At 43.6% G+C, this 17,188-nt stretch overlaps 1 protein-coding gene and 1 long non-coding RNA gene across 5 annotated transcripts; one reads left to right on the top strand and one right to left on the bottom strand.

The window, feature by feature from the left end:
* Positions 1–623: 623 nt before the first annotated feature.
* tspy (testis specific protein Y-linked) lies at positions 624–10,180 on the top strand. 4 transcript variants are annotated; one of them, XM_012875628.3, is made up of 8 exons: positions 624–2,002; positions 2,099–2,176; positions 2,288–2,399; positions 2,910–3,064; positions 5,668–5,744; positions 5,889–6,106; positions 8,266–8,319; positions 8,507–10,180. In XM_012875628.3, exons 1-8 carry the CDS (start codon positions 1,064–1,066, stop codon positions 8,545–8,547), a joined length of 1,674 nt encoding a protein of 557 aa, XP_012731082.2. In that variant the 5' UTR covers positions 624–1,063; the 3' UTR covers positions 8,548–10,180. The 4 variants fall into 4 exon arrangements, with proteins under 4 accessions (XP_012731082.2, XP_021178730.2, XP_012731084.2 ...); XM_021323055.2 differs by having other exon boundaries at positions 8,504–10,180; XM_012875630.3 differs by lacking the exon at positions 8,266–8,319 and having other exon boundaries at positions 625–2,002; positions 8,504–10,180.
* A 2,955-nt stretch (positions 10,181–13,135) lies between these two features.
* Positions 13,136–14,851, bottom strand: LOC118564024. Its single transcript, XR_004931593.1, has 2 exons — positions 14,072–14,851; positions 13,136–13,690 (listed from the first exon to the last, which is right to left on the bottom strand). It is a non-coding gene; the product is annotated as an uncharacterized LOC118564024 (long non-coding RNA).
* Positions 14,852–17,188: the final 2,337 nt, after the last annotated feature.

Below are 17,188 nucleotides of genomic sequence, written 5' to 3'. Positions count from 1 at the left end.
AAAACACAAACTCATTGGTGCATTCTTTGAATGAACTGGTGAATAAATAAAATAAGATAAAATAAAATAACATAAAAAACGAAGAGATAAATGAAATCCTTTATTTGTTTCGAACATTTGCAGATATTAAAAAATGGTGTGAATAATTAATCAATTATTAAAGCTCCCACTTACATTAGTCATACTGATGACGTATGCGCAGTTTCATCATAAAATTCATTTTATTAACAAAAATCGCCTTTCTCCACTGATGCATTTAAAAAAAACAAACATGTTATGACATGGATTTAATATTACAGGATGGATTGGATCTGTTCGTCTTGCAAAGTTACTGAGATGAATGTGGCGCTATTTTAAAAAAAAAAAACGTCGAACCGGATTTAAATGTATTGTTCAGCTTCAACTTAAACAATCCATTCATTTTATGCTAAATATGCGTTTGACCTCAATTCTGTGTCAATATTATTGTGTGCTGACGATATAAAGTGAATTTCTATATTTGGACGTTCTGTCCTTTATTGCGCAGTTGGCTCCGCCTGCGACAGAACGTCACGTGCGCCTATCCACGAAGGCGATTGGCTGAGCCGTTTTAGCGCGTCGTCACGCAGCCAATCGGAGGATTGTTTTTCTCTGGCGTCGTTTCGCGGGTAGCAAGCTAACGGATAATGCAAACGCCAAACTTATCTCGAGAACGCGGTTAGTTTTCTTTTTTTAAAAGGCTGCGCTGCGTTGGCGGGTTTGAATGATCAGATAAAGAATCTCCTCCTGCGAATATATTCGCTGCGATGCTGCGCTGTCGTCGGGGCGAGGATTCAGTAATCGGGTAACGTATGCTAACTAAGCTAGCTGCAGCTTGCTGGGTTTAACGCGCCAGGGCCGCGGGGTAATTACGAGGGTTGCTTCCCGATCTGTCGTAGCCGAGAATGTAGCTTAAACTACCGCATACATTTTAACGTCGCACTACTCGTAGAAGCCTTCGCGCCGACTGTGTTGTCGACTGCGCTTATTCTTTAAAAGCCTGCGGGCCTCAAAACCCTGTTAGCTCGTTCGCTAGCCTGCTAACATGAGTGAAGCGACGGACCGCGCACAGTCCGTTCATCCCGGATCGAGGAAACGGACCTTGTCGCCGGACCGGGACGAAGGCGGCGCGACCCCCCGAAAGTCCTCTAAAGTGAGCGACGGCGCAGACGCGACTGGACCGACTTCAAAAAGTGTCGCAGACAGTCGAGGCGAAACTCCGGGAGAGTCGCACGACGGCGTTCCCGGAGGAAGCGCTCCGCAGCAGCAGAAGGAGGAGGAGAAGCGGGCTGCAGATCGTACGGACGGCGCCAGCCCGCAGCCTGTCAACAGCTCCAGTCCCGACAAGCCGCGGTCCTCAGAGGCGTCTGCAGCCGCCGCTCCGAAGGACGAGGCGCCGAAAACAGCCGAGCCAGAGCGGCGACCGTCAGCCCCCGTGGAGCAGTCTGACTCCGCGGCCATAGCGGCCGCCGAAGCCCTCGCCAGCCTCACGGGAGGAGACGGAGAGGAAAGCCAAGAGACTCCGTGTTCGTCCGCGAAAGTCAGACAAACCAAACACGGAAGTAAAAACAAACAGCGGCCGGGCCAGCAGCCCGCAAAGGCCGGCTCCAAGACGCAGGCGGCGGCGGACAGCTCCACGTCCTCGGCGCACGGCCCCGAGAAAGGAGACCAGGAGGACGCCGCGGAAGCGGAGGAAGGGGACGAGTCCGTGTCTGGGTCCTCCTCCACGCCCAGCTCCTCTTTCCCATCCGACAACGAGGACAATGACGACGGGGAGTGTGCAATTGTGTCGGTGAAGATGGCCCCAGAGGTGAGGCAGTCTCTTGCCCTGCTGGCGCAAGTGCAGATAAGACTAGAAGCTCTGGATAAGAAGAGCGCCAGGCTCCATCAGCGGCTGGAGCTGAAGGTGAATCGCCAGAGGCGGCCACATCTGGATCAGAGAAGCTCCATCACGAAGACCATCCCCGGGTTTTGGGTGACGGCTGTATCCTTAAAGGGAAACCTGTCCTGTGTGTTCTATTGTGCGTTTTGAATGGACGAATCTTTGTTGTTGTTTTTAATCTTAACGTCAACACCTAAGCTGCTGAACCATCCTCACCTCTCAGCTCACATAGATGAGACTGATGAAGACGCTCTTAGCTACATGACTGACCTTGAAGTAGGTTTCATTTGTCTTTATAAACTTTTTTTTTTACAAATCTGTTGATTTAGAGCTTTAGGAAATGCAAAGCAGATAGATTTACTTTCTATTTCTTCTTGTTATTCTCAGGTGGAGACTTTCAAAAATACCAAACTTGGCTACAGAATTCGCTTCCACTTCCGACGGAACCCATATTTCCAGAACAACGTCATTATGAAGGAATTGCACCTTGGCGTAGGAGGTAATTGCTATTCGATTGTAAACGGTAACAAAGGTTAACTATTTCAATAGACTTTTTTTTTTAAATGCACTCGGAAAGACTATTACACAAAGTCATAAATACATACATAAAGACCAATTGTGATTTAAAGGAGCAATAAGTGAAATTTCACCACCAGGTTTCCCTGTGGCTCCCCTTTACTTTGGGCATCTGGGGGTTTGGGTCCCCTGGCCGGGAGAATAAAATCTGTTGGGCTCTTTCTGGCATTAAACAACAATTCTTATTGCCACATTGTCAGACAGGACACTATTTAAAAAAAAAAAAAAAAGAGAGAGAGAGAGAAATTTCACTTACTGTTCCTTTAAGAGTACACCTTTAGAAGTCACTCGTAACACTTTATGATTTTTCTTAATTGTTTTTGGTCTGGATGTGATTGTTCCACTCTTTAACCGCGTTTTGACTCAAACCTAAGGTCTGTCTGGCTGGTGTGGTCCGTGTCTATTTTCTAATCCTCGCTGCTGGTTTTTACAGAATCACCCATGTCGTTCTCCAACTCCATACTGTGGCATCGTGGACACAATCTGACGGCCAACAGCGAGCCCAGGAAGTCGTGCCGCGGCGTTTACGAGACCTTCTTCAGCTGGTTCAGTGACCACAGCAGCCCAGCGCAGGACGATGTAGCACAGGTGCGGCTCGCTGCTTTCTCCGGGTGTTTTCCTCCTTTTTATTTCAGCAAACACAGCCCTCTGCATCGGCCCCGTTGCGTACTTGGTGTTAAGGTGATCTGGGCCTAGGCTCAGTACTTCACTGCTGTGGTTATTGGCCGAGAGGCGGGGGTACACCTTTGAGAGTCCATCGCAGGGCAAATCAGAGACACACCAGATCATGTTTTTGGAGTGACAGTAAATAAATAAAAATAGGTCGCTAAGCAACTGCATAAAATGGCCAGGGCTGCACTTAAAATATGTGTTTTGAATTAGTAAATTGTCGATCAATATGATTTCTATTTTATCAATATATACTTTATAATATATACTTTTTTTTACTTCATCATCCATGCTTATAATCATAGCTGTTAATCAGCGATAAAGTTGTTATTTGTCAACCTTGGTTAGCTACCTCAAACGAAGTTAGTCACCTATAATGGGATAAATAAAACACATTTAAACATGTAAATCTGCATCTGTTTTTATGTGCATAATCGAAACAGGACATTTACATTCTCTATATAAATACAGAGAGCCAGAGTAAGACCCAGAACTCACAGAAGTGTGTGTGTGTGTGTGTGTGTGTCTGGGTTTTTCTCCTGAACCTGTTGCCACCGTGACCTCATCTCAGATAAGCAGAACACAAGGAATGGATGCATTAAAAAGAAGCATAAATTAAAAAAAAATTCTTCACAAACTATTAAATCAGACGCAGCGTTTCCTGTTATAGGTCAGTTTGGACTACCTTCATTATTTCTAGCTCCTAAATAAAAAAAGTGAATTTATTTTCTTCCTTTAAGTTCAGTTTGCTTATACCTTTAAACATTTTGGGAAAGCCTAGATGATCATGTAATGGCTTTTTAAGCATCTGTTAGGTTAAATTGAAACATTTGAGTTCATTGGCGGTACATAATGCATCGTTTCATACACCTTGCCTCCCTCTATGACGTCACGGTAAAATCAAACCCTTTTGGTAAAACCTCCAACTGAAGATAAAACGTTTATCTGTTTAAACTAGTATAGAAATTTTCAGCCATCATACCGAACTTTAGCGAAACACGTCCTCTATCTGTGTGTGCTGAAAGGCCACTCGGCGAGGAAGAAGCCATAGCTCCAAAAGCCACTGTCCTGCTGCTTTTACAAATACTGGAAGTACATGTAAACTTCTGAATTCATAAAAGGTGGGAAAATTCTCAGTCTTTTTATCATTACAGGAAATACTCTGGAGGTACAGAGCAAACACCAGCTGGACCTCGTGTAAAGGGAGGTCGTGAAATAGACCGTTTTTTTTTTTTAGGTTTTTTTTATTGTTTAAGCTCTGTCCTGCTGATTTGCATAAACCTGGTTCAGAAGAATCTAGATTATGAGATGTCTGGAAAGGTTGAACTGAAATTATCAGTACTGGCTCATATAAGTTGCCATCTACATTAGAGAGAGAGAGAGAGAAAACAATCAAGTTTAATTAAAACAGGTAATATAGCCATACTAGGTCATTTCCGAGTGGCGCTCCCCTTACAGGACCTTTGGAAAACAGCATTGTCGTAGATACTCACCGCCTCACAGCTACAGCACACAGTGTCACTCTCAAAGCAGCTAGAGACTCGGTTCACTGAGCCCAGTGTAACGCAGCGTGGGTGGGTCTATTTATTGCTCTTGTTTATTTAGGAGAGGGAGGAGAACAGGGAGGAGGTGAGGGAGATGGATGCGGACGGCCAGAGTCACCGGCTCGCTGTCGGTAGGGCAGTGGGAGTGGTGTCTATTTATAGCTTCTGAACTAGTTGCTTATTTGTTGCCCAAATACGAGACTTCACAATCAAAAACAAGCCCAATAAACCACAACCCACGACTCACAAAATTAACAAGAGACTTAAAAAAGTGAACACAAGGCAGACGTTGCTTATAATAAGCAGACTTTGTAACACTGTTATTGGTGCCGATGGCCTTACGTAGAGCTGCCGTGATGCTGTCCGTCTTACCGCGAGAACGGGAACAGAGCCACAAGACCTCCGGGTCGGATCACAGAAAGTCGCTGGTGTGGATTTTTTTTTTTTTTTTTTTTTTTTTTTTTTTTTTTTGCCAGAAACACCAGGGGGAGATGACGGACCCCTCAACACTTAGATTACCATCACAGTGGCTTAGGAGAGGATATATTGATGTAAAAATGTTACTTAGTGGGGCTTTAAGCGAGAATCCGAAGACGAGCAAAGATTACAGACCCCCAACATCTGCATGTCTGCTCGTGCTTTAATCTGCGTGGTTAATTACCTTCTCTAGGCTCAAACTGACATAATCCGTACTTTATACCTGGGAGCTGGCAGGTAAACGGCGAAAAGTCTGACTCTGGCAGACATTTCTGCTTTCCTGGCTGTTTTTTGGGGATTAAACGCAGCAGACGTGATGCGTTAAATTGTCTTCCAGCGTTTAATTACATATCATTGGGAATGTTTCCAAGTACAACATTTGAGGGAGGCCCCGTCTCCACCCGACACTGAAACGTGCACCGTCTGGGATTATGTGAGTCTCCGTCTCTGGTATTTTACTTGCTGTATTCATGTGTTTTTTTTTTTTGTGTCGCCGTTTAGATACTCAAGGATGACCTCTACAGAGATCCGCTGAGATACTACCTCACTCCCCTCTGGGAACCGAGGGAGAACGGCAGGTAAAGCAGACAGATCCTCCTGTGGTAGTATGCACCGGATTATCCGCTGTCAGGGGACAAAAGCTGTTTACGCAAATAAAAAAAAATAAAAAATACTCCATCGCCGTGTCTTTTTAAGTTGTGCGTTTGTCGGCGTTTCTCCAGCAGCGCCACTGAGGCCAGAGCGGCTGGGAACGGAAACGGAGACGACTGTGTGGTGATTTCTGATTCCGACGACGAGCCGGGCGAGGACGCTGGCGACGCTGAGCAAGGCCACAGCAAGGAGGAGGAGATGGGGGAGGAAGAAGGCGGAGAAGAAGAAGGAGAAGAGGAGGAGGAGGAGGAAGAAGAGGACGACGATGGCGGCACGCGAGCGAATCCAGGTCGGTGCAAATGATGATGTCATCGTTTAATTTGTTCATACATTCATGACCCAGGCTGTACGAGGGCTTTCGCCAAGGCTAAAAAAAAAAGTTTTTAAAAAACAGTGATTTGGAAGTAATAATTACCTCTACAAAAGGATTTATTAATTTTAATACATTGGCTGACTCCACACTGACGTATTTTTCGGACTATAACGTGTGTCTTTGTCCACATATAAGACGCACCGGATTATAAGGCGCATTATATATTCTTCTATTATATATTCTTCTTCTAAGTGTGTAATATCACTCCGCCCTTCCGTTAGGGTGACCATATGTCCCTGATTTCCGGGGACAGACCCTGTTTTGGATGACCCGTCCCCGGAAATGTCCCCGATTTTCAGTGTATCATGATCATATGTAAAAAAAAAAAAAAAAAAAAAAAGTTTAGCGCAACAAGAGTTATTTAAATTATCCGTAATGTTTTGATCGCCTAAAAGTCCGTGTCTTGACCATATGTGATTAGATATAGCATATTTTAGCCTGTTAGCTTGTCACAACTACATCATCCATGGCGCTTTATTTTCAACAACTCTTATTTTTCCTACCGAAGAGGAACGTATACGCGTCTGAATTTAGAACTTCAATTAAATTTAGCCGTCGCGTAGCGTTATGCTCCCAGTGTACATTTATTGACTGATTTAAAATGAAAAGCTAACTTAAGCGCAGGATGCACAGTTGCTGCGCTTATGCAGCGCTACGCGTCTGGTGTGTTTCCTCCTTAGCAAAGCTCTCTCCTGAGAGGGAGATCTATCCGTCTCTGCTGGGAGGACAGAGTAGCTGGACGACACTGCCCTGTTTCTAACATAAGGCCAAAATAAACCAAACTTTTATATTGAATAAACTTACTTTGTTTATTGTTGTTAACGCATACTCCATACATGAATGCAGTTCTAGTTTAGACATTACAGTCAGGCAGTCTTGTAGACAGCTCAGGGGGCCGATCAGGTAGTGACACAGAGTACCGTAATGATCTGAATATCCATTGAGTGGAGCAGGTTTGTTGCTAACCAAAGTCATAATTACAGATTTTTACACAAGTTTGAGCGCATTGTACCGCATAAAATCGGTCAGTAAGCAGAACTTTAACCATATGAGGCACACGATCAGTTTTTGAGAAAAATTAAGGATTTTAAGTGCGCCTCATAGTCTGGAAAATACGGTACATAAAACAAACTGTGCCAAAGAAACAAAGTGAACCAGGTGAATAAGTGAAGCTGTGTGTAAATTGATTTTTGGGGAATTATTTTAGTGCAGCAGTTTCAGAGACAAAAAAAATACAGTATTTAAAAACTACATTGACGTTACGAGGCAGCAGCAGCTGCGACGTGTGGCTGCTCTCACTGCAGTGACTCCAGAACGACCGGTGCTTTCAGTAAAGTCCCCATTAAAACAAAAAAAGTCACTTTTTGAAAGCAGGTCACTGGAGGAGTCTGAAAAGTTGCTAAATATAGCAACAAAGATGATAGATGGGCAACACTGGAGCCAAACAGGCAGTAGCAGGCCAAAATAAAGCACCTGTTAACGTTTCACGATATTTAAAATCATTTATGTGTAGTGGGTTTAGCGGGGAAAGGGGCAAGAGGAGAGCCGACGTGTCCAGCCTGCAGGAAACACACAGAATAGGTTCTACAAAGTGCTAACTCTGGGTGCACTGCAAAAACAGACCAAATTAAACTAAAAATAAGTTAAAATTTTCTTGAAATGAGTGTATTTGTACTTTTATTTGAGTAGGTAAATAAGATAATCTGCCAATGGAATAAGATTTTTGCACTTAAAATGGAAGAACTCATCTCTATCATCTTATTTCAAGTGCATTATATCTAATTATCTTATTTTAGGAGTTAAATTTGTCTTTCCATTGGCAGATAATCTTATTTTCCTGCTCAAATCAAGGACAAATGCACTCATTTCAAGAAATTTTACTTATTTTTAGTTCCGTTTTTGCCGTGTGTTAAGGGGTGCGTAAATTTCTTCCACTGCAGTTACGCAGCTCTTTGTGGCGACGCGTCCCCTAAAAACGCCGATAAAATATGTACGCAGCGGTGTTCGGTAAACGGCACAGAACGCGGGAAGCTTCTGTAAATGTACTGACCGGACGTCAAAAATGTCTCCCTCAGATGAGAGCCAGGAGGAGGAAGAAGAGGAGGGTAGTGGAGAAATAGTGATCGACGGTAAGCCGTCACTTGTTACCATTGTAGGAAGATAACAGGAGTTTAGGAACGAGATAAGAAATATCCCGTTTTGTCCCTTTTTTTTTTTTTTTTTTTCTGCCATTTCGTTTAATCCAAATCTGCGGGCGTGGGGGACTTTGAGCCGTCGTCTCCTGGGATCATAGCCGTGTTTATTTTTGTCCAGCAGGCTCTGACGACAGCGACCAGGAGGAAGAGGAGGAGGCCTGAGAAGACGGCGAAGACAAATGGGTGCACACCAATAAGCAAAAAGACCTTCTGGTGTTGCTTCGGGTCCTCTCTGTGCCTCCTAAAACCGCTCTGGGTCATCAGGACACGGACGCTCTGGGGTCTCTGGGAATGTCTTATTGAGCCCGATTTAGAAAAAAAAAAAAAATAAAAATCCATCAGCTCCCACTGGACCAGAGCCTGGGGGGAAAATGAAGGAGGCGCAGTGCAGACATTGAACCGCTCTTCCTAGTGTCGTTCATATGCACAAAATACCAGTCTTTGCTTTTCGTTTTCTTTTTCTTTTTTTTTTTTACCTAAAATAGACAGAAACTTTAAAATCAGGGTAAACTGTAATAGTAAAGCAACGGGAACACGTTTCCGCTGTATTTTCTGTCAATACTGTATACTGGACAACCTTTTCACTTCTATTTTTTTTTTTTTTTTTTCTCCATCTGCACACAGTTTTGGGCTTCAGCTCCCCCCCAGCAGCTCCTAGAAAAAAAATTTGTGCAGTGAAAAAAAACAAACGATTTCTAACATCTACTCTACGTTTAGCAGATTCCTTCACACGATTATGAAATCCTCAGAGGCATTAATAAATATTGATCTTCTCAAGCTGCAAAAGGCTGTTTTGTTTTTATTATGCGACGCGTGAGCAAAGCGAGTTTTATCACGAGTTCGATTTGATATGACGATCGTACATTTTCAGATGCACTGAGTGTGGAACCAAAACGTCTTCTCAGGGATGATCATGGTGGTCGTTTTGTTGAAATAACTAGGCTAGGTTTAAACCATTTACTACGCTTCTGCTTATTGTTGGTTGTGCATAAAGAAATGTGGACTCTACTGTAGTATATAGGAATAATAATTATTTTAATAGACTACCAGTGTGGTTTTTTTTTTTTGTTATTTTCTATGTTTGGCCCGTGCTGTCACGTTACACCCACACCTCCGCCGTGTAAACTATCTCCGATCGTTCGATGATCCTCCTGATTTCAGCTACGTTTCTGTGGATTCCCGGATTTATGTAACTCGATTTGAATCAACTTGTGTAAACATCCAAAGTTGGTGTCTTTAAGGTTACTTTTTAAAAAAGGAAAAAGAAAAGAAACAACAACAAAAAAAGCTGGTATTATGTTTTTTTTTTATACACGTTTGCGTTTACGGCATGCCTGTTAGCACACATTGTAAGACAGGACAATAATGGCACTACACTGCTGTGTAGAGGATTATTGCTGCGTGTTGCATTAATTTCAAAATCACAGCGATTTGTAATAGGATGCACTGTAAAAAAAAAAAAAAAAAGAAGAAAAAAGAAGTATTTGTATCTGCTTACCTTTCTTAGCAATGAACCTTGTAAATAATACTTCTGTAATGTTTTTTTTTTTTTTTTGAATAAGATGATGATTTAATTCGTGGATAGGTTTATGGAATATGGATTTTGTTTTTGGTTGTTTTTTTGTTTGGTTTTTTCTCAGATGTAACAACACGTTTATATTTTGTGTGCTGTGATCTTTAGAAGGCTGTAGTTTATTATTTCTACTTTTTGTTTTTTTGGTAGGTCATGTTTGCTTTAAAGATAAATGTCCACCTTTTGACTCAGACGTAATAAATAGAAAGCTGTTTGACTTTGCTCAACGTGTGTGTTTTATATTTACGGTGTGTTACAAAAGTGTTAACGTCCTTCTTTCACATCACACCTACGATCGATCAGGTTTTTTTTTTTTTGGGGGGGGGGGGGTTTTAGTACATGGCTGTGAAGTGGAAGAGAAAATTAGGAACGGTCCTCGTGTTAATCCCTCTGAGCCCAAACTTTGTAAAAGCACCTTCTGCAGGTGTGCTGAAGCAGCAATCCCCCAAGCACTGCAGTATGAAACCGTTCCACTGTAGGTCTGTCTGTATCTTTACGGGCTTTGTGCCGCTGGAAGGTGAACCACAAGCTCAACTTTGCAGCGTCTGACAGGTTTTCATCCAGGATTGTCCTCCATCCATCTCCAGCGCCTCTGTTCCTCCTCAAGACGAGCATTCCCACAGCATGAGGCTTCCCCCACCGTGTTTCACTGTGGATGGTGTCTTCAGGGAGATGTGAAGTGTTGGTTTTCAGTGTTTGCTTGCAGACCAATGGGGGGAAAAAAAGGAATTTGCTCTGATCAGAGTTCCCTTTTCCACATTTGTTCCATAAGGCAATGCAAATTTATTTATATAGCACATTTCAGTACAGAGACAATGCAAAGTGCTTTACATGGTTAAAATACAGGGGGGAGCAAGTAGAAACAAAATAGAACATGGAAAATGGAAACTAAAATCAAAAATTAAAAACAGTTGGACTACAAAGTTGAACAAGTGATGTTTCAGTAGAACAGTTTAACTAGAACAGTCGAAGGCAATCATAAACAAATGTGTTTTTAATCTTGATTTAAAGGAACTCAGGCTTTCAGCACGTTTACAGTTTTCTGGAAGTTTGTTCCAGATAAGTGGAGCATAGGAACTAAATGCTGCTTCTCCATGTTTGGTTCTGGTTCTGGTTCAAAGTAAATAAATGCTTTGTCTCACACACACAAAAAAACATGACTTTTATTAATGGGGTTCGTTTTTATTACATTTTTAATTAGATTTTATCGACTATATCCATCCATCCATCTTCTTCCGCTTATCCGGGGTCGGGTCGCGGGGGTAGCAGCTTCACTAGGGAGGCCCAGACGTCCCTCTCTCCAGCCACTTGGGCCAGCTCCTCCGGAGGAATCCTAAGGCGTTCCCAGGCCAGCAGAGAGACATAGTCACTCCAGCGTGTCCTGGGTCTTCCTCTGGGCCTCCTCCCGGTGGGACGTGCCCGGAACACCTCACCAAGGAGGCGTCCAGGAGGCATCTTGACCAGATGCCAAGCCACCTCAACTGGCTCCTCTGGACGTGGAGGAGCAGCAGCTCTACTCTGAGTCCTCCCCGGATGACTGAGCTCCTCACCCTATCTCTAAGGGAGAGCCCAGACACACTACGGAGAAAACTCATTTCGTTCTATATCAACTATATAGAACAGCAAATGAAGAAAAAAGAAATTTAAGGACCATAGACATGTTTGGGGGTCACAGTCGTTGGCCACATGAACAAAAAAGTCATTAACAAGAAAATAATGTTTAGAATGTGTATTGCTGTGTACATTAGTTGTATAAATACAAAAAGCTCTTGTGAGAATTGTTGAGATTTATTCCCAGATGTGACGGGGGGGAAAAAAAAGGTTCCCATGGTTTGACAAAAATATCTTTAAAATGCTGCCGACAAGTTGGGTAATCAAGAGAAACATAAAATATAACCTTCAGACATTGTGTCTTAGAAGGTTTTTTTCTGTTTTTTTTCCAGAAATCTAATTCAAGAGGAGGCATGTTCTTACACATCAGATTAATATTCTATAAATCTTTCATTTGTATTTATCCCAGATATTAGGATAAGATATACTAAGTCACAAATATAAGTAACAAGGATTATTGAAAGGGATCATCATGCAAATTAACAGACAGCATTTATGTGTTCTTGTTACTTGTTGCCGTTGTATTTTTATTTAATTATAACCATTTGCTTGCACTAAATTTAAGGAGGCTAAATACAAGTGCATGCCACACTTTTCAGATTTATCCTTGTGAAACAATTTTAAAAACTGTCTTTTTCCTTTCTCTTCACAAATATGTTCCATTTGTATTGGCAAAATCCATATAAAATCATTATTGGTGCTTGCAACGTGACAAAATGGGAGAAGTTTCCAGGGGTCCAGGTGACGTGCATTTCTATATTTTTTTATATGCCGCAGCCGAGTTAATTAAAACGGGATGTTTTACCTCAAATAACCACAAGGCGGCAGTGTTGTTAAGTTTTCCTTCACGTCCATTGAGCTTAATAGAAGGCTGTCAGGGAGTGAATTCACTGGACTTTCTGAGCAGTGTTCAAACTTTCAGGTATAAATAGAGAGGCAGGGCTTACTGTGATCTAAAATGACTAGTATCCGTGTATAGATGTGACTTTTAGATACCCTAACATGCATTTGGCCGAAAGGTTCACATTTCTTAGGCTCTGGGTGGGAAACAAAAACAAACAATCCTGCAGCTGCTGCTCAGTATTTTCTATCTTTGATATGACAGCGATGGTGTGATCCCGCTGACAGCTTGTATGCAGCCCTTGCGAGTAGCCCCGGGGAAAGGCATTTTTGGACAGGTCCTGACAAAGGAACCGCAGCTCTGTCGCAACAGTACACCTAAACCCTTGATTCCACTTTTAATGCACAGCTATAAATATTCCACTAGCAAAAACCTGTCCCGGTGTGGGCCCAGCAGCACCCAGAGTATGCAATCTGGCTTAGGCCTATACTATTAATACTGATGATGAAACCCGCGTACACCCCCCCATGAAGAGAGCCCATGTTAAACAGTGTTTGTCTCCTCTTACAAGCAGCTTAATCCAGCCCACCTAAGACAAGAGCCCAATGGGTTTTCTCGGATATAAATTAATAATAGGGTTGGTTGCTACAATATTGATTGTGACAAACTAAGTACAGATTGCTGGCCCAGCAAAGCTATCTTCAGGCTTTTTTTGTGTGTGTGTGTGTGTGTGTGTGTGTGTGTGTGTGTGTGTGTGTGTGTGTGTGTGTGTGCTGTGGGGGTTGTTTGTAAAGCCTTTTGTCATGGGCAGGGTGGTAAAACCCTAAATGGGTTCCTCTGTGTACACTAAACCCCCCCTTGATCTAAGCTCCTGTTGGTACTGTACACAAATCTTCTTGTCATGCTGCTTCATGTTCTCGTGTTTTCGGTCGTGTTGGTGGGAATGAAAAAAACGAAAAGATAACGCACAAAAGTTAATTCTTCATCTGCGAGATTGACGATCAGGAGGCCATTCTCTCCCGGAGAGTGTGCAAGAAAGAGGCTGCTGCTTCTCTTTGAGTCTCGTCTACTGTGGATAATCTCAAGGTGGGGGCCCCCCGAACGCCAACAGCGCCTCTGTTTGCACACGTGCACATGCTTTAGTCTCCTTCATAAAAAAAGGCTTTGCAAAGTAGGCTGTGCACCACTTTACAAAGTGGCAGGTTTTCAATTACAGCCGATCCCACCGTAAGCGTGATTCGCCTCTCGACGTCGTCGTGGGATGAAGAAGGGGGTCTGAGCTGCATGGAGAGGAGAAGGGGGGGGGGGGGGGGGGAACAGGCCAAGAGTGAGAAAAGAGAACAGAGCGGGGGAATGATGGAGGGAAACGGTTGAGTGCATTGATAAGAGGAGCTGCCCGGGCCCTGACAGATACACACAGCAGATGGATGACTCTTATCAGGGAGATCACAGAGAGCACGCTCACGCCTAGGCCCAGTTACAGACAGCCATGATCACACCAGACAGATGAATGGGCCTAACCCCCAGCAATCAGTGCGCGTACTGTACCGTCCACCAACGCACAACAACGCGCGCACACGCACACACACGTGCACCCAGTTGACAGAGTGAACAGATTGCAGCCCCTGCGATACCTCAGTGTCTTTGACATTGAAATTCACCTGCAGTCTGGTGTCTTGAAGGATGCGCGTGGCGAGAGCGAGGGTGCGAGCGCAGATAAGAGAATTCAATTTAAATCCAAGCAGCAGAGAAAGGGCGCAAGCGCGTCCGGGGCTCCGTGTGCGAGGACGCGCATGCATGTTGGCGATTTCCAATTTACAGAACCGGTTTCCTGCTGTTTTTTCAGCAACAGTTCCGCTGATTCCTGTCTCGGGGTTGGAGCTGAAGTCGCGCCTCCCCAAAGAGGCAAACCATCCCATTGGGCTTAACCATTAAGCGCCTGTTACCGCGGCACCCTGAGAGGGCGCGGAAAGATTTACCTGTTAAGACGCATTGCTTTCGCTCTCACTCATCCCTGCTATCTTCTTCTCGTGTGTGCACGGCAACTCTGCGCCCTCCTCCAAGCACACACTCCGCCTCGTTGTTTTGCGGGAGAACTTCCCCGACAGCTGTTTTGTTCTCCCTGCTGAATTTTATTGCAGTGGGGAGAGAGCGCCAGGCAGTCCTGTCTTCAGGGCAGATGGCGGCTGGCTGGCCCCGGCGGACACGTGGCGCGCGTTGGACCGCTGCAGACGGTCCTTCTCCATCTCTGGGAAGCTGCAGCCACCGTGGGGCCTGCACAGCGTTCTGTGTCAAGCGCCGGCGCTCGCCCCACTTGCGATTCAGTGCGAGGTGAACAGGCTGTGACTGGAATGTGTGCCACGTATGCGCCCTTCGTGTCAGCAGTGTTTTCCATAGTTGCTCCTCTTTGATAATCGGTGAAGTGTGAAGTTCATGGATGACAGGCAGCACCTGTTCCTTTTTGTACACGTTAATGTTTACATTTTTTCCCTCCTTACCTGTAGGATCCTGATTATTTGGCTGTGAAGCTGCAAGTGTTGGAAAGGTCTCTTTATATTTCTCTGCTATATAATTAGACGCCCGACAACCCACAGCCGCTACAAGCCTGTGTTTTATTGACAAAGCAACACAAGGAAGTTCATATCTGTAAACCACTTTGACGTCATATTATAATAAAAAAAATAATCATGCATTTGAATGTAGTCACCTTTACTCTAATGTCCCTAAATAAAGTCCGTCGCAACCAATACGCTCCAAATGAGGCGCAATTAGTTAATGAGAGAAGCAGTTAACAGGTGTGCAGTGTCTCTGGAGGAGCTGCAGGAACCCCAAGCTCAGGTTGACAATAAATCTGTCCTTAACATTAGAGAGGAAGAAGAAAGCCACAAGATTTCCTGTTTGCGGTTTGAGGCAAGCCTTGCAAGTGGACACAGGGATGTTGTTGAGAGAAGGTGACCTGGTCTGATGAGACCAGAATGTTACTTTCTGGCCTTTTTTTCCTTAACTGTAGGTTCATAATTATTTGGCTGTGAAGCTGCAAGCGTAGGAAATGTCTCTTTATATTTCTCTGTTACATGCCGTGTCTTTATAATTGTACACTAGACAACCACAGCCGCTTCTAGCGTCTGCTTTATTAAGATTTTTCTGTGATAAAACAATGCAGTTCATATTTGTACACTTCTTTGACGTCATATTATTATAAAAAAATCATGCATTTGAATATAGTCACCTTTACTCCAATGCCCCGAAATAAAGTCCGCCGCAACCAAATGTCTCCAAAGGAGGCGCAATTAGTTAATAAGAGAAGCAGTTAACAGGGTCACAGTATCTCTGGAGGAGCTGCAGGAACCCCAAGCTCAGGTTGAAAATAAATCTGTCCTTAATTTTAGAGAGGAAGAAGAAAGCCACAAGATTTCCTGTTTGCGGCGAGCCAATGAGAGCGGACACAGGGATGTTGGTGAGAGAAGGTGACCTTGGTCTGATGAGACCAGAATGTTACTTTCTGGCCTACGTGCCAAAATCAACATTAGACATAATAGACTAGAATAGACAAAACATGGAGGTGGCAGTATCATGTGGTGAGAGTGCTTATCTCCAGCAGGGACAGATAAGCTGATCAGATCTGATGGGAATATAGCTGGAGCTGAATGCAGGTCAACCGTGAAAGAAAACCTGATAGAGGCTGCAACACACCTGAGCCTGGTGTTGCACCTCTGCCTCCAGATATATATGTGCAGAGCTACGATGGGTTACACTTAATGCATGTCGACATGTCAGCATGTCGCATTCAAAGATTAGACAAATATGACAGTTCAGAATCTATGGCGAGACTTCAAAATTTACATTTACAGACCTTTTCCTTCCATTCAACTTGTGCTATTTTATAAAGACGAATGTGAAAAATCTTTAACCTCGAAATGTATAAAGCTGGTCGAGACATAAACCAAAAGAATTGGAGCTGGGATCGAAGCCAAAGGTGGTTCTACGAAGTACAGACTTGTAGAGGCTGAACAAACATGCTTGCCACACTTCACAGATTTTTTAAAATTTGTACTTGTTGTTGTTGAATCATGTATCATTTTTGCCTCCACTTTCCAACCGTGCACTACTTTGTCTCGGGTCGTCACCTAATATCCCTATAAAAGACATTGAAGTTTACGGCATTAGCCTGACAAGATGTGGAAAATTTCATGGCGTATGAATACTTTTGCCATGCGCTGTCTATAATTTACTCCAAGGGCCACGGTTACCCAAGCCAGGGCATGCCTCCGAGTTGCAGGCATGTTCAAACACTCCTCAATTCATCAATATACCACAGGAGAGATCAGCAGGAGGACAGATAATAGGTTGTTTTCCCTCCAGGGTACAAATACTATGCCTCTGGAATTGGAGTGATTGATGTGTCTGTGGGAATACGATTTATCTGGAGCTGTTGGTCGGCCTGCAGTTATAAATGTCCACCTCGTGTAGGCATGAGGATCTTCTGGACAATCTTCTGGCTTAACAGGGTAGGAAAAAAAAAAAGAAAACCCAGACATTGTTGCTTTCTAATTCATATTGTCTGTCTCAGTACTATAAAGTCCATCTATCTGGTTGGAGATAACAGGCTTCTCTCACCTTCACATCTTGAACAAAACACGGTGTCTTACAATAGTATCCATACAGTTCAAACCTTTGCAGTTTCGCTCTTTACCAGCTTTACATATCTTAATGAGACTAGCTGGATAAATAAAGGTTTAATAATAGCAACGATAATACTACTACTAATAGTAATAATG

This window comes from Fundulus heteroclitus, chromosome 1 (genome assembly GCF_011125445.2).
Source record: "Fundulus heteroclitus isolate FHET01 chromosome 1, MU-UCD_Fhet_4.1, whole genome shotgun sequence".
NCBI lineage: Eukaryota > Metazoa > Chordata > Actinopteri > Cyprinodontiformes > Fundulidae > Fundulus > Fundulus heteroclitus.
Note: the sequence above shows the minus strand (reverse complement) of the source record. Positions and strands in the feature narration are given on the sequence as shown.